This window comes from Lucilia cuprina, chromosome 3, assembly GCF_022045245.1.
Source record: "Lucilia cuprina isolate Lc7/37 chromosome 3, ASM2204524v1, whole genome shotgun sequence".
Classification (NCBI taxonomy): domain Eukaryota; kingdom Metazoa; phylum Arthropoda; class Insecta; order Diptera; family Calliphoridae; genus Lucilia; species Lucilia cuprina.
The window spans coordinates 44,207,268-44,231,029 of NC_060951.1; the positions used below are offsets into that span (position 1 = coordinate 44,207,268).

General features: G+C 28.9%; 1 protein-coding gene across 3 annotated transcripts in view; it reads left to right on the forward strand.

Moving 5' to 3' along the window:
* The window catches only part of LOC111680363, a 43,882-nt gene extending 26,797 nt beyond the window's left edge, over nt 1–17,085 (forward strand). The window contains exons 2-9 of one of the 3 annotated variants that reach the window (XM_046946159.1): nt 380–681; nt 1,057–1,753; nt 11,824–12,722; nt 12,786–12,884; nt 13,350–13,454; nt 13,529–14,476; nt 14,538–14,597; nt 14,766–17,085. In XM_046946159.1, the coding sequence (XP_046802115.1) occupies nt 1,556–1,753; nt 11,824–12,722; nt 12,786–12,884; nt 13,350–13,454; nt 13,529–14,476; nt 14,538–14,597; nt 14,766–15,744 (3,288 nt within the window). In that variant the 5' untranslated portion in view covers nt 380–681; nt 1,057–1,555 and the 3' untranslated portion in view covers nt 15,745–17,085. The other 2 variants (XM_046946160.1, XM_046946161.1) reach the window with 2 other exon arrangements.
* Nucleotides 17,086–23,762: the final 6,677 nt, after the last annotated feature.

Below are 23,762 nucleotides of genomic sequence, written 5' to 3' on the forward strand. Positions count from 1 at the left end.
GTAAACTAAACTAAAATTTTCAATATTTTTTTTCTAGAGTATTTTCTAGTTTTTTGTTTGTTGTTCTTATTGTTGGACAAAAAAAAAATATTCTAAAAGTATGTTTGTGTGAGTAAAAGTATCTGTGTGTGTGTTTCAGAAAATATTTGGTTGGTACGAACGAAATACTCGTTTGTAAATAATTGTAATTTCTTAAAAAAACACTATTGTTTGTTTGATGGTATGTGTTTACGTTTTATTTTATATGTGTGTTTTTTTCTTTTGTTGTTGTTTTTGTTATTATTATTAATATACAACAAAATTTTCTTATTCTCCTCTGCTGCTGTTTGTTTTTGTTGTTATTTTTCATTTTTATATTATTTTTCATTTTTTATTTTAGATTCACTTACTAGAGTCGGAGTCAAACACACAACAACAACAGCAACAACAACAACCACGGCAACAGTCCCAGAGTCACACACAAGACATAAACGTAGTCGTAGTCGTCGTTCGCAGTCTGTTTTAGTTATTGGATCAGCAGAGTTGTAGTATGTCGTTTAACGTTGCCACCGCCGCTTACGATTTAAATTTTTTAAAAATTATTATAAAATAGTTAATTGAAAAAACAACAACCAAAAAAAATTATTAAAATTTTTTAATTCAGTTTCAACAATTTATTTGAAAAAGAGAAAAATACTAACGGTGTGTGTGTGTGTAAAATATTTCCTTTTCCTGTAAAGAAAAAATACAATTTTCAAAACAAATTAATTAAAAAAAAATTAACAACAATTTAATAAAAGAAAAAAAGTTTAAAATATTTATAAATATCTTGCGCGCGTAACAGTAGTTCAGCATTTAAAGAAAGATATTTGCGAAAGTTTTACACTCTTTTAAACGCTCTCTCTTATGTGTGTTTTCATCTCTTAATTCGTGCTCTCTTTACAGTCATAATAGTCATTTATAGTTAAATGTGTGATAATTTTTGTTATTGTTGTCATTAAATTTATTTGTTTTTGCAATTTACTTTTGCTTAATAATAATTTAAATAATCTCTCACTCTCTCTTTCGCTCTCTCAGTAATTTTGTAACTTATGGATATTTGATTTTATTAAATTTTGCACACTTGTTGTTACTTGCTGTGTGTGAGCAAGACTGTGTTTGTGCAAAGTGTGATTTTTATGATTTGTTTACACTAACAAGTTGCTGTTCGTTCGCTGGTTCGTTCCACATGTCATCATCATACATGTTACAAATCTATAACAACTCAACTTTAAAATAACAAACACCTTCCTTCCGTCCAATATAAAGAGAACAACAAATATCAACAACATCAAGCTATAAATGTTAATTTAGTTTGAAAAACAACAACACACCTAACAAAAACAAATAAATATCTCTTTAACATATGTATGTAGTTGTGAATGTGTGAAAATAAAATTATATATTAAACTAATTAAAAAGATAAAGAACATCTTTTAAAAGAAAAAAAAATAAAAAAAATTTTAAATTTTGTTTTTGAAATTTGAAATTTAAAAAGTGTGTAAAGTGTTAAAAATCTAAATTAAATGTTTTCACTATGGCTGCTGCTGCCGCTACAACATCCTCATCATTTTCATCTTTATCTAACAACTATCTACAAATATGTCGCATTTGCATCACATCGGCAGCATCACCTTCTCCAAATGGCAACAGCAATAATAATGCCACACAAATGATTTCAATATTTGGTGAAGATTCATTATGGAAAAAAATCACCACTCTAGCTGATGTTAAGGTAAGCAACCATTTTTTTTTTTAATTTTTTATTTTTAAAACAATGCCTTGTTATTGTTTTATAATATTTTAAATAGTATGTTTATGAATATTTATTAATTTAATAAAATTTTTATTAATTGTTTTACAATTTATTTTATTATTATTCATGACAGTGTTTTTTCTCTTTCCTTTTTTCCTTTACATTTCTTTGTATACAAATTATAATCATTTATTGAATGAATTTTTCATATTTATTTTAATTTAAATTGTTATTATATCCAATACTTTCATTTGAATATTGGAATGTTATATAAATGGTGATGTTTTTATACCCACCATCAAAAAAGATGCGGGTATATTGATTTTGTCATTCCGTTTGTAACACATCGAAATATTGGTCATAGACCCACAAAAGTATATATGTAAATTCTGGGTCGTCATTAAATTCTAAGACGATCTAGACATGTCTGTCCGTCTGTCTGTCTGTTGAATGTAAGATAGAGTCCGAATGGAATGAGCTAGAAATTTCACATTAATATTTCTTATAATCAAAGTTTGTTTGGTATTGAAAATGGGCAATATCGGTCCATGTTTCGGATAGCCCCCATACAAGTGGCCCATCGAAAAGCAGCTTTAACAGTCATAACTTGTTTTAAAATATGAATATAGCGATGAAATTCGACATAAGTAAGATTCTTATTATCCAAATCACTATGCAAAATTTTATGAGGATCGGTCCGTAATATATATAGGCCCTCTTCACAAAAGGACTTTAACGCTCATTACTGGATTAAATATACTAGTATATAGATGAAATTCGACAAAAGTAAGTTTCAGACGAGGCAAAATCTATCTTAAAAACTTTATGAGGATCGGTCCATCATTGACCTTACCCTCCATATAAGGTCCCCTTTAGAAAATGACTGCAACCAATCAATATTCTATCTACCATAATTAACCCTACCCCCCTATATAAGATTTCCATCAGAAAATTTCTTTAACTCTTATAACAGGCCTAAAAATACGAGTATATAGATGTAATTCGACATAATTTAGTTTCATTCGAGTCAATCGAGGATTGATGGTGGGTATATAAGATTCGGCATAGCCGAATATAGTACTCTTACTTGTTGAATGAGAAATTTTCTTGATAATGAAAAACTAGAAAGAATATTATATTTCAGCTATTTTGTTTTCTTGTGCATAATAATTACTTATGTATTCAAATTGAATTCAAATATTTTTTATTAGAAAGTGTCTTGTGTGTGATATTTAAACTTGTACGCAGTTTTTATTGGGAAAATACCTTATATAGTAGAGATTTTTGCTCATAGAAAACTTTGTCGAATTTCATCGCGTTAAAGTCAAGTGGACTTTGTATGGGGTTAGCGATCCTCTGTAGAATGAGAATTGCTCCATAAAGGTCTAGTTTATGTTGAACTAGCGTACCCTGGGTGCTTCGCAACCCAATCAAAATACATCAAAAAGGACCAAAATATATATAGAATAATCCCTACAAACATTTGGAAGATATCGTCCATAGAAAATATTAATATTATTAGTTAAAAGTGAAATTGGCAAAACTATTTAAATAATTTTTCATTAATATCCGTAAGAGGATTTTCATCCTGTGCAATAAGTTTTGGATATCCTTACGATATCGCATAGATGAAGTTATAGCGATAATAAACTTCAACTTTCTTTTTTTTGTAAATTTTAATAAAATTATTAATCCGCTGTAAATCAAGATATTAGCAATACAATGTCCATTTATCCTTTTAAACAACACAAAAATGATAATCATGGTGTTTTGGTTTTCAGAACCCTTCAAAGAAGTAAATATTAAAAGAAACTTTATGAGGACAAAAGAAACTTGTGCTGAAAAACGTTAATTTTGAAAATTTATATTGATATATTTTCTATAAATTCTGTAATTTTATGTTGCTAACAGGAATGAATGCGTTTAAAATTGCCAATTTTTTATTTCTTATAATTTTTTTCCAAACGATAATAGGGTAATATCTCCTACTTATATATCTTCTAGATCATTATCTTAAGATATCTTCTTATTATTACCATCCTGTTTATCTAGCAATGTCTATTTTTTTATCTTCTAGAAGTATTGCTAGGAAGTATCGCCCTGGCCGTACAATCTCTCCCGAAGGAGGTATCTTCCGCAATACGAATAAGATTGTTACCGCAAAAAATTTTCTTCTAAGCTATACGAATTCGTAACATTTTTGTATACTCTTGCTGGTAGGGATATAAGTTAATATTCATGTTTTAGTTTCTATATTTAAAAAGTATTATGTGAGCAACAAAAAAATATATCAATAAAATGCTTTATGTAATTTCTCTAGTTAGTCCGTATATAGAATTCCAGCAAAAATAAAACGAAGAACTTCCAAAGGAAAAACATTTATCACCACAGTGAAGTGATATTAATTGACTTCCAAAGAAGCGAAAGGAATCGATTTTTTTTAATTGAAGGTATATTTTTATACCCACCATCAAAAAAGATGGGGGGTATATAGATCTTGTCATTTCGTTTGTAATACAACGAAATGTTGGTCATAGACCGACAAAAGTATATATATTCTGGGTCCTTATTGAATTCTAAGACGATCTAGGCATGTCTGTCCGTCTGTCTGTTGAAAGCTCTACCAAATATATTGAGGATCGGTCCATCAGAAAATTCCTTTAACGATTTTTGCTGACTTAAAAATACGTGAACGTATGAAATTGTATACAAGAAAGTGTCGGGAAGTGATATTCGATGTAAAGATGTTTTGTATGAACCAAAATTGGTCTAAAAGAATTTTATGAATAACGGTCAATTATTATCCTTATTTCTCATACAAGGTTCTCTTCAGTTAATTGTTTGTACTGATTTTTTTTAATTAAACCAATTTAATTCTGGAGTTAATTGATAAATGCGTGTAATTTATTATTGTTAATATTATTTGAGTCAAATTATTTGTATTCTATAATACTTAAATTTCACTTCCTAATAACTTCCAAAAAAAAAAAATAAAAATCACTTCCTGTGAATGACTTCAGATGTAGTGAATTTGAAAACAAATAAAATATTGGACATGTCTCCTATGCCAAGCCTGTGTTAAAATCATCACTTCTTCAGGTCTTTTTAGTACTTCCATAGAGTAAATTCTACTTCTTTTTTCGCTGCTAATCCTAAAAGACTGATGTAAGGTAAAGTCAATATTTCGGGATAAGTTCGGTGCTGTTGTCGAAACAACAGCTACCCCACAGAGAAGTAACTGTGGGACTAAGCGTTGGAAATGAGTTGGTATTAATTGTATATGGTACGGGATGAATGTGAGGTACGGCAGACCTTACCCCACCCGTCTACTTATAATGAATGTGTTGTATGTTTTTCTCTTATGAATGTGTCGTATGAATGAGATGTGTGCTGGGTTGAATGATACCATTGAATTTTCCTTCCTTGTCCAGATATGGTCAGAGTATACTCTGTTCATATCAGAATTACCACAGTGCCCCTGTTTGTAAGAACAATGTCTTCGGCTTATTGATGGATCTTACTTCGGTCCACCGGTTACGTCTCTAGGTGATGTTGCCAAATCAACAGAGGCCATCCAATGGTCAGAGATTAGATAGCTCGAGTACTCCAGCAAAGTACTTGAGCATGGACCGGTCAAAGCCAATGCACAAAAATTGCCACCTGAGTTCTTCATTGATGGATAAAGAGGCGATGGTAAACCGTTCTCAAGTCTACCGAGTGGATGAAAAAGACCACCGTGAGATAAGACCGTCAGGGCAGGTGCTCACGTTAAAACTCTCGATATTCATAGACAACTTCTATATAATTATTCAAGATTTGGATGAGGAACTTGAGCTCAACAAATATATATACAGACGGACATGACTTAATCAACACCGCTATCTATAACGATCCAGATAAATGTATATAACTTATATCGCAAATTTATAGAAATTGAAAACAGTTTAAAAAACTTCGCAAAAATTTACATAGTTTTGTTAGCCAATTTTTTCACTTGAGAAATTCTTAATTTTATTTATCATTATCTCGGTGAACATTTGATAAAACCAATTATCTCGATATACAACAATATTATTGCCAATGAAGTGATGAAAAAATATAAAATATAATTCTCAACAAATTTATATTAAAAAAACAAATTTCAATCAAATAAATTAATTAATTTCACTGAATTCATTTAAAAAATATATTTTTAAAACAATTTGTGTTAATTTACTGAGATTTTCAATTAAAAAAATAACCGAAAGCAGAGGAAAAAAAAACACAAAAATTTAAATCACATCAAAAAATTTAAAAAGAAATATGAGTATTAATTTAAACAGAAATGAAACAACAGCAACAACAACAAAAAATATAAATTAAATAAATCACAATAATTTTATTAAATTAATTTTCTGCTTGTATACACAATTGCACACTTACACATACTTACACAAAATATTTTCATACCAACACAAACAAACATTTTACTATATTTTTACTTATTCGAATTTCGAAAACAATTTGAAAAATACTTTTTATATAGAAATTCATACGACGTGTAGAGGAGTAGAAAGAAAAACAAATCAAACTTGTATATTTTATTTTATTATCATTTATTATTATGATTTCGTAGTTACTATTGTTGTTGTTGCTGTTGTATTTTTTTATTCAATTAAGCTTGAGTATACATAATTTTTTCCATTTATTATTTTTATTGGAACGTTAAAGAAACAGAAACTCACATACACACACACACGATACAAAATTGAATTCAACAAAAACGAAAATTAAATTCATATTCTTATTATTATTGTTTTTTTTTTGTATTTTATTTATTCATTTCAATTTGTATTAAAAAAACACAACTTAACAAAACACATACAAAGATTTTCTTCTTCCTCTGTTTGTGCCACAAAACAATAAACAAAATATACAAAAAAACCAACAGCAACAAAAACAACAAATATTTTCTCGAAATAACGAGAAATACTTAACTAAAATATTAAAGTAATAAAAAAATTATAATTCTTTTCTTTTTTGTCTAAAAAACAAAATAAACAAAAAACTCAGAATCGTATGTCATTATTTTAACTAATATTTTTTTATTTATTCTCTTATTGGTTAAAATTTATTCATATTTTTTGTTGTTTTTGTATAATGTATTTTTTTTAGTTTTTTGTTATTAATTTTAATTCTTTTATGAATTTGATTTTTTATTGTTTTTTTTAGCATACAAAATAATTTACCGTTTAAATGACGGTTTTGATTTTTTAATATATATTTTTTTTTAATTTGAATTTATTATATTTTATTACTTTAAAGTATATTTTTAGTGTATTCATGTGAAGATATTGTAATTCGTTTTTGTTGGTGTTTTTTCTACATACTTCTTAGGCAAAACACCATTTCCAATTAGGGTTATGTGATTTTTAGGGAAATCACATGAATTCGTGATCGATTGAATGCTGGATATATAGATAGATAGATACATAGATAGATAGGTAGATAGATAGATAGATAGATAGATAGATAGATAGATAGATAGATAGATAGATAGATAGATAGATAGATAGATAGATAGATAGATAGATAGATAGATAGATAGATAGATAGATAGATAGATAGATAGATAGATAGATAGATAGATAGATAGATAGATAGATAGATAGATAGATAGATAGATAGATAGATAGATAGATAGATAGATAGATAGATAGATAGATAGATAAATAAATAAATAAATAAATAAATAAATAAATAAATAAATAAATAAATAAATAAATAGAAAGATAGATAGATAGATCGATAGATCGATAGATCGATAGATCAATAGATCAATAGATAGATAGATAGATAGATAGATAGATAGATAGATAGATAGATAGATAGATAGATAGATAGATAGATAGATAGATAGATAGATAGATAGATAGATAGATAGATAGATAGATAGATAGATAGATAGATAGATAGATAGATAGATAGATAGATAGATTGATTGATTGATTGATTTAATTTATGGGCAAATATTTTCATATAAGGTCTGATCATTACAAAAATCGGTAGTGTATTCGGTTGTACGGTTGTATGGGGGCTATGCTAAATAATGGACTGATTTTAAACAACAACGTTCGTCTTTTGGCCAAAAGAAGAGCATTATCATGAAAATTGCTACCTGTAGCGTGCTCACTAGCTTTACGTGGACACACAGACTGTCGGACAACGGGAAGATCTAAATCGACTCAGAAAGTGATTCTGTGATGATTGGTATACTTTATGGTGGGTATAGGACTAATATTTTTGGGTGTTACAAAAGTTACCACACGCGCATAATACCCTCTCCACTACAGTGGTGTGGGGTATAAACATTGAAGAAATGGAAGATTTTTGATATTTTTTGGGACGTAAAGTGTGTAAACTCTATTTTTATTAAAAAGCTATATTAATGGGAAATATCCTGGTATGAAAAATATGTCATAGTATTTTGATAATCTCGCTATTTCCTCATCCAAATTTGACCTATCTTTCATTAAAATTTTAACACTTGTTTTAAAATCCCAAAGCTGGGATCAGAAAACTGAAAGCAGTTTTAAAATCCCTTATGTGTTCCCAATTTACCTCCAAAGTATTTTTAGAGTCCCGAGAGAAATGTGGATTTTATTACCGTTTTTGGGATTTTCGCCCCAATTTTGAAAATTACGGAATATGCTTTGACTTTTTGACAAATGCCATATTTGTTTCCAAAAAAGTCCTTTCTGGATACTTTTTAAGAATTTTTTTTTTTGAAATCCTAAAAACGTTATATTTTAAAAGAGGGGTTATATGAGGTCAAGAAGTACGGGAAGTACGGTTTTACGGTGGGTGTAGGACTTATATTTTTGTGTGTTACAAATATAATCAACACAAACAGGTAAATAAATTTTAATATAATTTCCTCAAACAATAAGAAATGGTGTAATAAATTTGTAGTTGTACAGAAATATTTTTCGTAGTTGTGTTTCTTGTAAACTATTTTTTAATGTTTTGTATGTTTTTTTATTTTCTGTCGTTTACTATAAGTTTCATATGGATGAGAATATAACAAGAGTTTAAATGTGTGTTTTGGATTTTCTTTTCGTCTGTATTTATTTTATGATGATTTTCATAAATTCAAGTTGCAAACATGCATACGATTCCAAAGCAAACCAAAAGATACGATACCATCCATCCAACCAACTAACAAACGACTTTGACTACATGTAGTTTAATGTACGATACAATTTGTTTTATTTTTCCTCTTTTTAATACAATATTTTATATATACAATTTTTATATTTGTTTGTTGTTTTTTTCTTTTTGTTGTTACTATTTGTTTAAGAAGTTGAATGTTCGAATTCCTAGTTTTTTTTTTTGTGCAACCAAATGAGTGAGTGTTTGTCTGTATATTTCTGTTCTACTGGTAGAAAAGAGTCAGTGTGAGTGAGTGTAAATTTTACATTTTCTTCTTGTTATTTAATTCTTACTTCCCAATCAGTTTATAAACTACGAATATAATTTTTGTTGTTGCTGTTTGTTGTTTTCGATATAGTTTTTTGGGTTTTAGTTTTTCTAAATACCTGATACCAACCAGACTGACTTTTTAAGTTGTTGTTCGTTAAGTTGGTCGGATAGATGGTTGGTTGGAAGGTAGGTTGGTTCGTTGCTTGGTAATTTGATCTGCCGGTCGTTTAAGTTTACTGACTGTCTTTTATTTTGCTGTTTGTTTACAAGTTTTTGTTTGAGCTAAAACTTTTATTTTGGCCAAGAGTTAGTTATTTTTCGAAGGCATTGAGGTGTTTTATTTTTACCTCGTAGAAGTGGAAATATTTTTCTTGTGCGAGTATGTTGCTGCAGGAATGAGTTTGTAGTTTTTTTTCTTGGTCTAAAACACCGAACATAGTCTAAAACTTTTAAATAATTTGTGTGCATTTTGAATTATATTCTAGAATGCTTGATTTTGTGTGTTTTTTATTTTTGCCAAATTAATATTACAACTGCCACATTGAGAGAAAAATCTTGATGAAATCGTTTAAATTGAATCGTAAATATAGGTATATGGATAGATAGATAGATAGATAGATAGATAGATAGATAGATAGATAGATAGATAGATAGATAGATAGATAGATAGATAGATAGATAGATAGATAGATAGATAGATAGATAGATAGATAGATAGATAGATAGATAGATAGATTGTTAATTAAGTAGTTATTTAGTTAGTTGGTTAGTTAGTTAGTTGTTTGGTTGGTTACTTAGATAGTAAGTTAGTTAGTTATCTCCAAAATTTTGCCATCAAAAGGAATCAGATTTGTGATCTAGATTCTAGATCTAGATTTCTATCTCCACCAAAAAAATATGACTTATTTCAAACTGTAGATTCGTCCTAAATACTTTAGTTATTCCACATTTTCATAAAAATCGAAACTTAATGTTCAAAATTATCTAATTTAAAAACTCGATTTATCAAAGTAAATTACATATTTTTTCTTTAAATAATAAAAAGTATTTCTTAGTTTCTGTTCAAAACCATAACTATACATTATGTATTTATGAAAATTAAATCAAAATAATTGTTTAATAAACTTAACGTTTATTGTTCAATTAAAAGTCTATTCACTTCCGTTGAATTATAAATTCTTTAAAAAATCCCTATCTTCTTGTCTCTTGTTCAGACACCTCATACCATTGACATGATTCATTAAAAAAAAGAATAAATTTGAAATTTTTTAATTAAATTATTCCAAAAAATCAAAATTTTAAATTTACGTAACTCATACAAAGACACGTTAAAACACAGAACAACAACACAAACTCCTTCTGTATTAAATTTTTGTTATTTACTTTCTTTTTTTTTCTACTTGTCTATGTATGTTTGTTTTGTGTATATGTATGTATGTTTTTTTGGGTTGATTAAATTATTTTGTTTTTTATTTATTTATTTTTCATATTAATAATTTTTTTTATTTGTTCTGTTTCTTTTTCATTTTCATTATACACTTTGAATATTTCACCATTATTTGTGTATTGAAAACGTAGTAATAAAGTTAAGTAAATGTGTATGGGTATTCAATTCAATAGTTTTATATTATTTCAATTTTTTTATAATTTTATTTCGCTGCTGTTGTTGTTATTATTTTTATTATTTGTTTGTTAGTTGTTTTTTTATATAGATTTCAACCACTCCCTTTACTCGATGAAGAAAATACGAAAAAAAACTAAATAATTTACATTTTTAGTTTGAAATTTTATACTTTGTTGTAAATATTTTAAGTTATGTTTTTTTTTTGTTGCTTTAGTTCTTCTTGTTGTTGTTTCTTCGTATAAATATTTTATGATTGTCTATCGTTTTAAGTTATTTATTTATTTGTTTAATTTTGTAAATATATTTTCCATTATTTTTTTCAACAAGTAGTTTCTATCTTCACAATTGAGCCAACGTTGTTGTCTTTTACTAATGTCATTCTGGCCTTTTTTATCAAAAATAAAAAAAAAAATTATTTATAGTTTAAAAAAATATCGATTTACAATGTATACTAGGGTTTGTAATTAATGGTGTGTGCAAATTAATAAAAACAAGACTTGCATACAAAATGTTTAGCAAATTTTATTTGGAAATATATACATATGGATTTTTAAAAGTATTGATTATATAACAGATTCATTATAGTTTTAGGATTATAGAAAATATTTTTCTCTGGACAAAGGACTAGATAATAGTACTCTCTACTATATAGACTATATAATAGAATAGACTATGAAATATACTGCAACCAATACCATATAATAGTCTTTGCATAGGCCAAACTTAGACTATAGACTAGGCAATTATCCAGACTATAGACTGGACTTTAGTCCATATTATGATCGAGACTATCGACAAGACTTTTGTCCAGAATATAGTATACTAAACTTTAGTACAGACTATAGTCGGGATTATAAACTTCATATATAATAGTCCAAAATATATACTCGTTCATTATCAGATAAATTTAAAATTGTATATTGACTTAACTAAAATCTTCTTTATTCACTTAATATCATTACAGATCGAACGTGGCGATACCCTACCGCAACAAGTCTGTCTAACATGTGCCAAAAACACCATATCGGCCTGTCTATTCAAAAAGAAATGTGAAGATGCCGATAATTTCTTCAGACAACAACTCTTAATACGTAAAATAGAAAGTAAATCAGATCAAACAAATACCCTAGAATCAGAGGAGGAAGATGATGAAATTGAAGAAAATGAAATAATAAATGGACAACATCATCAAAATGCCCCTCAAAAAAGTGACGTGGAAGAGGAACCAGAATTAAATGAACAGATTTATAAACATCATCTACAGAGACAAATAAATGGCGATCATAGATTAGAGAGTAATGGTGATCATAATGATCATGAGGACGATGATGATCAGCCTCATAATGATGTGGTAGAAGATGATGGTGAAATAAAAAGTGCCAATGGACAAAAACCTGCATTTGATTTTAACTCAATACGTTTGATGCACGAGTATATGCAACAGCATTTAAGTAAATTAAACGGTATCCAGACTAATGGTGCAAGTGATGATGAGGCTGGCGAAGGCACGGGTAGTGATACCGATCAAGATGATGAGGATGAAGATGGACCGCTGCCATTAATACCGGAAATTGAATTAATAACACCATCAGAAGATGGAGGCGCAGGCGCTACACTTACTAATGGTGGTTCAGTATCAGCTACAGATGCTGCTGGTGTGACACACATGCGTGGTTATCAATGTCCTCATTGCTTTCAAATTTTCGAAATGAAACAAGTTCTTAAGGCGCACATGCAAAGTGTACACGGTACTTCGGGGCCCGTCTATGAGTGTACGAATTGTAAGAAGACCTACTTTTATAAACGTTTCCTGGAGAAACATATAAGGCGGGGCCGTTGTGTTAAGAAAAGACGTAATCAAACGTAAGGTGTTTTGTGTTAATTTAAAAAAATTTTTTTGCATAAATATTTTATTTATATTTTAAGACGTCCTATGCAATGTTCCGACTGCAATGTGTTATTCCCTACGGGTCATCATTTGGGCTGGCATAAACGTACTGGCTGTCCTTCAAAAACCGCAAAAATGTAAGTAAATAGATGAATAGATAGATAGATAGATAGATAGATAGATAGATAGATAGATAGATAGATAGATAGATAGATAGATAGATAGATAAATAGATAGATAGATAGATAGATAGATAGATAGATAGATAGATAGATAGATAGATAGATAGATAGATAGATAGATAGATAGATATATAGATAGATAGATAGATAGATAGATAGATAGATAGATAGATAGATAGATAGATAGATAGATAGATAGATAGATAGATAGATAGATAGATAGATAGATAGATAGATAGATAGATAGATAGATAGATAGATAGATAGATAGATAGATAGATAGATAGATAGATAGATAGATAGATAGATAGATAGATAGATAGATAGATAGATAGATAGATAGATAGATAGATAGATAGATAGATAGACATCTTTTATAGAAGAATTTTTATTGATTTCATTATATTTGTTACATTTCAGGCCCTTGCAACAACTTTTCAAACAAAATATCGTGCAATATAACAATTTCCCCAGACGCATTGGCATTCGCAAACCGGAAAATGCTATTTATCTCCATAACAGAAAGTAAGTCAAACTTTAAGGGGTTTCCAATTTACACTTTTTTGTAAATTAAAAAAAAAACTTCTCTCCGATTACAGAATTATCATGGCGAATAACAAACGCAAGGGACGCACTCGCATCAAGTTAGATGCGAAGAAAATTGCCTTGGCCAAACAATTGATTCTAAGGGAAGCCACCACCACCGTTATTGCTAATGAATTGAATATATCACGGACATTTGCCTGGCGTTTGCGTAAAAGTCTTGTCAATGGCGTCAGTTTACATGAACGTGTCATTGATCCTCCGGAAGATGAAGAAGAGGATAATGATAACAATGAAACAGAAATGGCCGATAATGTCCACGACACATTAGCTGTAGAAAAACCCGAAAATCAATTAAATCATCAGCCCTTTACCGAACACATTAAACGTGAACGGCCAGCTACCGAAGACGAAGAGGATGAGGGTATTAATGATAATAATCAAGAAACAGATAATGAGGATCACCATCATCACCAACAGCAACTAGAACGACATCACCTGGATCTACAACAACAGCAACAAGAACAATTATTAAGAGAAAGTAATAATTTTAGTAATGCCACTTCAGTAATACAACGAACAAATGAATTGAAATTAAATAATGCTCAGCAGCAAACACAACAACAACAACATTTATCAACTGCAACAACAAACGCCATATTAGAACAACATAAATTGCACAATAAAATATCTGTAGTACAACAACAAAGACTTATGGAAATTAATAAAAATGCTCACCTAAATAATAACAATGATAGCGCTAGCGATTCGGACAGTGATAATGATGATGATGATCATCATCAATATCAACGTTCTCATCAAATACACGAACAACAACAACAAACACAACAAGAGACTGAACATGTAAATAGTCAACAACAATCTTTATATTTACAAAAATCAACTAATTTAAAAGATACAGAAGATGCTCCTATAAATCCCTTGGGCAATGGTAAAAAATTACCTCTATTAAATCAGATATCACCAGCTGTAGCGGCTGCTATGTAAGTTTAATAAGTTTTTATTAATTTAATATATTTGTTAATTAAATGATCTATTTTACAGCCACCAATTACCTGTTAATCTTTCAATACGACCGATTGCTTCTATGCAGAATAGTGAAACGTAAGTGAAAAAGCGGATTTTGTGTGAATTGAAAATTTTTGTAATAAATTTAGTTTTGTAATAAAATTTCGAATATTTATTGAAAATTTCGATTCAGGTTTAAGATAACTTTTCGAATTTCTAATAAATATTTCTTGTAAATATAACCAATGTAAATCCCAATTACAGATCATCGAACAACCTCAGTGGTTCAAAGAAGAAACCCCGCAAACCCAACGTTTTTATAGACGATGAAAAATACGCCATGGCCAAAATGTTGGTGGCACAAAATGCCTCAACTATGGAAATAGCCAAGGCCTTAAATGTCTCACAAATGACTGCTTGGAAATTAAGAGATGCCATAATAAAAGGAGTACCGCTATCGTATCGCAATAGACGTGATATTCGCATGACCATGATGAGACACGATGAAGACACGGGAAGTGTGTTAAGTGAAGGTAGTGATACAAGAAGAGAAACTGATACAGAAAGACAACAACAGGCCCTACTGGTGCAGCAGCAATTGGACCATCAGCAAAAATTGCAGCAACAACATTTGCAACAGCAACAACAAATTCAACAATTGCTACAAAGACAACAACAGTTGCAACAGCAACAACAGCAATTGGAACAGCAAAAACTTCAACGACAACAGGAGAGAGAACTTGAACAGCAACTCCTACAAAAGCAACAAAAACAATTGCAACAGCATACAACAACAACCACCCAACAAATCCAATCACCCGAACAAAAACACTCTAATCCTAGACGTCGCCTTAAGGCCGCCGAACGTGAAGTACGCGATAAAGAAATAACACGCGAAATTTTAGAACTAATTAAAGAAGATAACAATATACAATACTGGAAAGTATCGGCTCGCTTAGCCGAAAAAGGTTATGCTATATCACCTTCTTCCGTATGTCAAAAATTAAAATCAATGGGTATACACAGGCGCTGGAAGCCGGGTGATAAACCCCCTCTCATCGATATGGAACAACTTAAAGGCACTAGTAGTGCCAATCATATCAACAATAATAGCAGCAGTATGGCAGCTTTAGCTACTGCGGCAGCTAATGCACAAAATGCATCATCGTCGGCCGATGAAAGTTATGAGCAGCAATTCGATATGGGTGGTGCTCATTTCTTGAGTGCCTTTACTACACGTTAGACTTGTCTTGACTTAAGTCTACACCAATATCTAGATTATTGACTTGACTATAGTGTAGGCTAATGTATAGGCTATAACCTAGGCTAATGTCTTGACTATATTGTAGACTATTTTCTTTTCTATAGCCTATACTATTGTCCTGTTTATAGTCTACACTATTGTCTATTGACTATAGTATAGGCTATTGTCCTGACTATGATCCAATCTAGTGACCTGACTATAGTCTAAAGTTTAGACTCTGAACTATAGTCCATGCTATTGATCTGTCTTGTAATTACTATAGTCTAGACTAGTCCTGACTTTAGTTTAAACAATTGTCCTGATTTTAGCCTAGACTATTGTCCTAACTATTGTATTGACTAGACAATAATCTAGTCCAAACTATTGTCCCTAGACTGTTGTCCTGTCTATAGACTTGACTATTGTCCTGACTATAGTCTAGACAATAATCTAGTTCAGACTATTGTCCTGATTATATTCCAGACTATTGTCCTAACTATAGTCTAGACAATATTGTAGTCCAGGCTATTGTCCTGACTACAGTCTAGACAATAGTCTAGTCCGGACTATTGAACTGTCTATAGCCTAGACTCTAGACTATTGTCCTAATCATATTATTGACAATTGTCCTGACTATAGTCTAATCTATTGTCCTTTCTATAGCCTAAAGTATTATCCTGACTATAATCTAGACAATTGTCAAGTGTAGACTGTTGTCCTGTCAAGATTATTTTCCTGTCATTAGTTTAGACTATTGTCCTGTCTGTAATCTTAACTTTTGTTCAAATTCTAGTCTAGAATATTGTTCTGACTATAGTTCAGACTATTCTAGACTTTCCTTTACAGACTATTGTGCTTTCTGGAATTTTGTCCTTTTTAGACTATTGTTCCGAGTATAGTCTTGAATATTGTCCTGACTATAGTCTAGACTATTACCCCGACTATAGTCCCGACTATTGTCCTGGCTATAGTCTAGACCATTGTCCTGACTATAGTATCTATTCTAACTTTATTCTGGGCTATATTGGCTATGGATTAGACTTATGTTTAGACTATGACCTCGACTATTATAATCTCTAATATTAAAGGCGATAATTTTTTAGCAGTATATAGTAGAATTAGTTAAACTTGTTGTAGAAGTTGTAGAAATATTAGTTAAAAATTAGGCAGCATCATTGACAGCTAAAAATTAAGTCATTATTTCCATCAACAGACCGAATTACTTCATTTGTAGGCGCGGCTAAACCGCAGTCTTATCCTTCTTGATATTACTTTATGTCAAAGAAGAATTCTTATAAAACTTCATATGATAATGAATGTGTTAAATGGTCTTTTGATTTGGAAAAACAGCTATATTTGTTAAACTATTTAATTTTTTAAATAAGATTTAAATTATGAAAATATTAGTGAAAAAAACATAAATTAAAAAAACAGAAGACATTCCTTTTTTTATAAAATAAAGTGTTTATTTTAGTTTTTAAACTTTCGTGTCCCTAGTGAGTCTAAAGTAATTTTAAACAACCTTTCTTTAAAAGTATTTTGTTCGTTTTTTTTCTTCTTATAAAACAATGACTTCTTTTTAAAAGACATGATTAGTTTTTATTATTTAAAATAATTTCCAATATTATTTATACAAAAAGAACAAAGCATCTATTATTACTTTTTAAAGTTTTTCGTTATAGAAAATATGTATTTAATTTTTAAAACTAAACTCAAATATATTTTAAACAAAACAAAAAATAATAAATAAATAAATAAATAAAAATTAAAAAGTGCAATTAAGAAATAAAAATAAAATCACACATTTTTCAGGTTAATCAGGAAAAATGTTTTAAGCAATAAACCATAATATATAAAAAAGTATTTTTATAAATAAAAAAAACAACAAATTAAGAATACTTTATAATTAGTGAAATAATAAATAATTTTTAAGCAGCTTTTAACAAATACAATGAACAAAAAGACCTAAACATAATTAATATTTAAGTTTTATTAAAAAAAAAATTATTTTATAATTAATTTTTAAATGTTCTTATTTTTTAAATATTTAAACTTAAAGTGATTTATTTACAAAAACAAAAAACATTTCAATTCATTATTATATAGTTTCTTAAAATAAATAAAATATTTTATCAAATAAAATATTATTTTAAAAATAACAAATTAAAAAAAAAAATAGTTGTGCCTCTTAAGAAAAATCCATAAAAAAACATTAAATTATATAAAATTAGTTTTAAAGTTATAAACATTATACATACAAACATATAAATAAAACGTTTTAGCAAAAACTGTTAACGTTAATAAATGACTGGCAGCCTTTAAAAACAAATTAATTATTAATTAATAAAATACATATAAAATATTTAAAGCACTCATTTATTTAGAAAATCAAAAAACATAAATTTATAAACACTGTAGTTTATTAAAAAATTGTTTATTTTATAAATTGAACAAATATCATTATCATTTACAAGAAATATTTAAAATGTATTCATTATTATACGAATGTAATAAAATTCATTCCACAAATTTATAAAATATAAATAAAATTTAACTTAAACAACATGCATACAAACAAATAAACACACAAAAATGTAATAAAGAAAAAATATAAACAAAATTATAAAACTATTATTTGCAATGCATCTCATTATTGCTTAGAACTAATTCAATTTGTAATATTAGAATCTTACAACATTAGAGCTTTGCCACTATAAATTCGCATGTTTTTAGAAAATAATGTTTGCTACAAGTTAACATCATTTTATAATAAAATTTTTGTATGTGTACAATACTAGATTTCCAAACCTTTCAAATGTTAAAGAAATCGTCTAAAAAGCTTTAGTACTTTCTAAGTTATAACACTTCAAACTTCTTGCTATTAAAGGCACAAAAACAGCTTATTTGTGTTAAATCTTAAAATCAATTTTTTGTCCATAGCATGTCCAACATTAAAGCTATCGCGGCCAAAATTGGTACGTTTGTATAGAAAGATATTTTCTACCAATTGTTGGCATTAACTTTTAAAAACGCTTCTTCATTATGTAATTATAAGCGTTTAAAAGTAAAACGCCCCCTTTTTCCAAAGTGGGCGTGGCAATTTTGGTTCCATTTAGGTTCCATGTAAAAGTTCGTTTTCCAAACTTTTACACAAAAAAGAAATTATAGAAATCGCTTCGCTAGTTTCAGAGTTATAACGTTTTTAAAAAAGTATGTTTAAGGCATATAAACAGCTTTTTCTGGCAAAATCGTTAAATCAGAGATTTGTTCAAAGCGTGCCTAATATTGGAGCTATGACTATAAAATTTGACATATTTATAGAGAATGATATCGCCTAAACGATGCAATCATTAATTTTAAGAAACGCTTATAATTAACGTTTTTATAAGCGTTTTAAAGTAAAACGCCCACTTTTTTCATAATGGGCGTGGCATTTTAGAAAAAATTTTGCATCCAAATGATAGTTCAATTCCTAAGCTATTAAATGTCGAAAACAAAATTCAGCTATCTTTTTTAGTTTCCGAGTTATAGCGTTTCAAAGAATAGTACGATGCGAAATCCACCTACTGTTCGATTATGTTTTCCTAGTACTTTACAAAAAAATAGAAATTTTCAAAAATCACTTTTTGTGGAATAAACATGAATTCAGGAAATTGCTTATAACTTTGGCGTATTTTGAGCTTTATAGATGAAATTTGGCATGCCGGTAGAAAAGGATGTGATAAATCCAAAGAGTTAAGAAAATATTGACAACGCTCATCAATTTCGGTTTTATAAGCGTTTAAATTTAAAAAAGCTGTATAACGAAAATGGGCGTGGCAGTTTTTAAAAAAATGCAAAGATTATGAAAGCCAATTTCACGTTCTATACTACAGTGAAGAAATTTTGGAAAAAGCTTCTCCGGTTCGGAAGTTACAACATATTAAAGTTACATGTGTTTTCGGGAGCGTTTTAAAACGTAAATTTCCAATATTTTGGAGCATATATGTATGTATGATGACATTTTTGTATGAATATAAAGCTAAATTCCAATTCTATCACATGCAAAAGAAATCGTATAAAACGCTTAAGTAGTTTCGGAGTTATAACTCTTGAAAGTTGTTGCAGACAAAGCCGAAAAACAGCTTATTTTTGTTAAATATTGAAATGACATTTTTGTCTATAGCTTCTCCATTATTAAAGCTATCACCACCAAATTTGGTACGTTTGTATAAAAAGATATTGTCTACGAATTGTTGACATTAACTTTTAAAAACGCTTCTTCATTATGTAATTATAAGCGTTTAAAAGTAAAACGCCCCTTTTTCAAAGAGGGCGTGGCAATTTTGAAAAAATTTAGGTTCCATGTAAAAGTACGTTTTCCAATCTTTTACATAAAAAAGAAATCATAGAAATCGCTTCGCTAGTTTCAGAGTTATAACGTTTGTAAATAAGTATGTTTAAGGCATATAAACAGCTTTTTCTAGTAAAATCATAAAATCAGAGATTTGTTCAAAGCTTAACTAATATTCAAGCTATGACTATAAAATTTGACATATTTATAGAAAATGATATCGACTAAACGATGCCATCATTAATTTTAAGAAACGCTTATAATTAACGTTTTTATAAGCGTTTTAAAGTAAAACGCCCACTTTTTTCATAATGGGCGTGGCATTTGAGAAAAAAAATTTACATCCAAATGATAGTTCAATACCTAAGCTATTAAATGTCGAAAACAAAATTCAGCTATCTTTTTTAGTTTCCGAGTTATAGCGTTTTAAAGAAAATCACGATGTGAAATCCACTTACTGTTCGGTTATGTTTTCCTAGTACTTTACAAAAAAATAGAAATTTTCAAAAATCACTTTTTGTGGAATAAACATAAATTCAGAAAATTGCTTATAACTTTGGCGTATTTTGAGCTTTATGGATGAAATTTGGCATGACGGTAGAAAAAGATATGATAAATCCAAAGAGTTAAAAAAAGATTGACAACGCTCATCAATTTCGGTTTTATAAGCGTTTAAATTTAAAAAAAGCTGTATAACAAAAATGGGCGTGGCAGTTTTTTAAAAAATGCAAAGATTATGAAAGCCAATTTCTCGTTCTATACTACAGTGAAGAAATTTTGGAAAAAGCTTCTCCGGTTCGGAAGTTACAACATATTAAATTTACATGTGTAATTCGGGAGCGTTTTAAAACGTAAATTTTAAATATTTTGGAGCATATATGTATGTATGATGAGATTTTTGCATGAATATAAAGCTAAATTCCAATTTTATTACATGCAAAAGAAATCGTATAAAACGCTTAAGTAGTTTCGGAGTTATAACTCTTGAAAGTTGTTGCAGACAAAGCCGAAAAACAGCTTATTTTTGTTAAATATTGAAATGACATTTTTGTCCATAGCTACTCCATTATTAAAGCTATCACCACCAAATTTGGTACGTTTGTATAAAAAGATATTGTCTACCAATTGTTGACATTAACTTTTAAAAACGCTTCTTCATTATGTAATTATAAGCGTTTAAAAGTAAAACGCCCACTATTTTCAAAAGAGGCGTGGCAATTTTACAAAAATTTAAGTTCCATATAAAAGCTCGTTTCCCAATCTTTTAAATAAAAAAGAAATCATAGAAATCGCTTCGCTAGTTTCAGAGTTATAACGTTTGTAAAAAAGTATGTTTAAGGCATATAAACAGCTTTTTCTAGCAAAATCATAAAATCAGAGATTTGTTCAAAGCGTAGCTAATATTCAAGCTATGACTATAAAATTTGACATATTTATAGAGAATGATATCGCCTAAACGATGCAATCATTAATTTTAAGAAACGCTTATAAATAACTTTTTTACAAGCGTTTTAAAGTAAAACGCCCACTTTTTTCATAATGGGCGTGGCATTTGAGAAAAAAAATTCATCCAAATGATAGTTCAATTTCTAAGCTATTAAATGTCGAAAACAAAATTCAGCTATCTTTTTTCGTTTCCGAGTTATAGCGTTTCAAAGAATAGTACAATGCGAAATCCACCTACTGTTCGATTATGTTTTCCTAGTACTTTACAAAAAAATAGAAATTTTCAAAAATCACTTTTTGTGGAATAGACATGAATTCAGGAAATTGCTTATAACTTTGGGGTATTTTGAGCTTTGTGGATGAAATTTGGCATGCTGGTAGAAAAAGATATGATAAATCCAAAGAGTTAAAAAAAGATTGACAACGCTCCTCAATTTCGGTTTTATAAGCGTTTAAATTTAAAAAAGCTGTATAACGCAAAATGGGCGTGGCAGTTTTAAAAGAATTTTAAAGATTATGAAAGCCAATTTCACGTTCTATACTACAGTGAAGAAATTTTGGAAAAAGCTTCTCCGGTTCGGAAGTTACAACATATTAAAGTTACATCTGTTTTCGGGAGCGTTTTAAAACGTAAATTTTCAATATTTTGGAGCATATATGTATGTACGATGACATTTTTGCATGAATATAAAGCTAAATTCCAATTTTATCACATGCAAAAGAAATCGTATAAAACGCTTAAGTAGTTTCGGAGTTATAACTCTTGAAAGTTGTTGCAGACAAAGCCGAAAAACAGCTTATTTTTGTTAAATATTGAAATGACATTTTTGTCCATAGCTTCTCCAATATTGAAGCTATCACCACCAAATTTGGTACGTTTGTATAGAAAGATATTGTCTACCAATTGTTGACATTAACTTTTAAAAACGCTTCTTCATTATGTAATTATAAGCGTTTAAAAGTAAAACGCCCACTATTTTCAAAGGAGGCGTGGCAATTTTACAAAAATTTAAGTTCCATATAAAAGCTCGTTTCCCAATCTTTTAAATAAAAAAGAAATCATAGAAATCGCTTCGCTAGTTTCAGAGTTATAACGTTTGTAAAAAAGTATGTTTAAGGCATATAAACAGCTTTTTCTAGCAAAATCATAAAATCAGAGATTTGTTCAAAGCGTAGCTAATATTCAAGCTATGACTATAAAATTTGACATATTTATAGAGAATGATATCGCCTAAACGATGCAATCATTAATTTTAAGAAACGCTTATAAATAACTTTTTTACAAGCGTTTTAAAGTAAAACGCCCACTTTTTTCATAATGGGCGTGGCATTTGAGAAAAAAATTTGCATCCAAATGATAGTTCAATTTCTAAGCTATTAAATGTCGAAAACAAAATTCAGCTATCTTTTTTAGTTTCCGAGTTATAGCGTTTCAAAGAGTAGTACGATGCGAAATCCACCTACTGTTCGATTATGTTTTCCTAGTACTTTACAAAAAAATAGAAATTTTCAAAAATCACTTTTTGTGGAATAAACATAAATTCAGGAAATTGCTTGTAACTTTGGGGTATTTTGAGCTTTATGGATGAAATTTGGCATGCCAATAGAAAACGATATGATAAATCCAAAGAGTTAAAAAAAGATTGACAACGCTCATCAATTTCGGTTTTATAAGCGTTTAAATTTAAAAAAGCTGTATAAGGCAAAATGGGCGTGGCAGTTTAAAAAAAATTTTAAAGATTATGAAAGCCAACTTCACGTTCTATACTACAGTGAAAACATTTTGGAAAAAGCTTCTCTGGTTCGGAAGTTACAACATATTGAATCTACTTATGCTTTTTGGGAGCGTTTTCAAACGAAAACTTTAAATATTTTGGAGCATATATATCTGTATTATAAAAGTTTTGCATGAATTCAAAACTAGATTTCTCAATCTATCACATGCAAAAGAAATCGTATAAAACGCTTCAGTAGTTTCGGAGTTATAACGCTTGGAAGTTATTGGTGATATAACCATTAAAACAACTTATTTTGGTTGAATAAAAAGTCTTAGTTTTGTCCAAATCTTGCCCAATGTTGGAGCTGTAATCATCAAATTTGGTAGGTTTACAGAAGAAGATATTGTTTACAAAACGCCATTAACGATTTTTAAAAATTATTAACGAATGTTTTAAAATATGTACATGATTTTGTAATTTAACAAAAATTCGTTGATATATACTTACGATTTAACCAAATA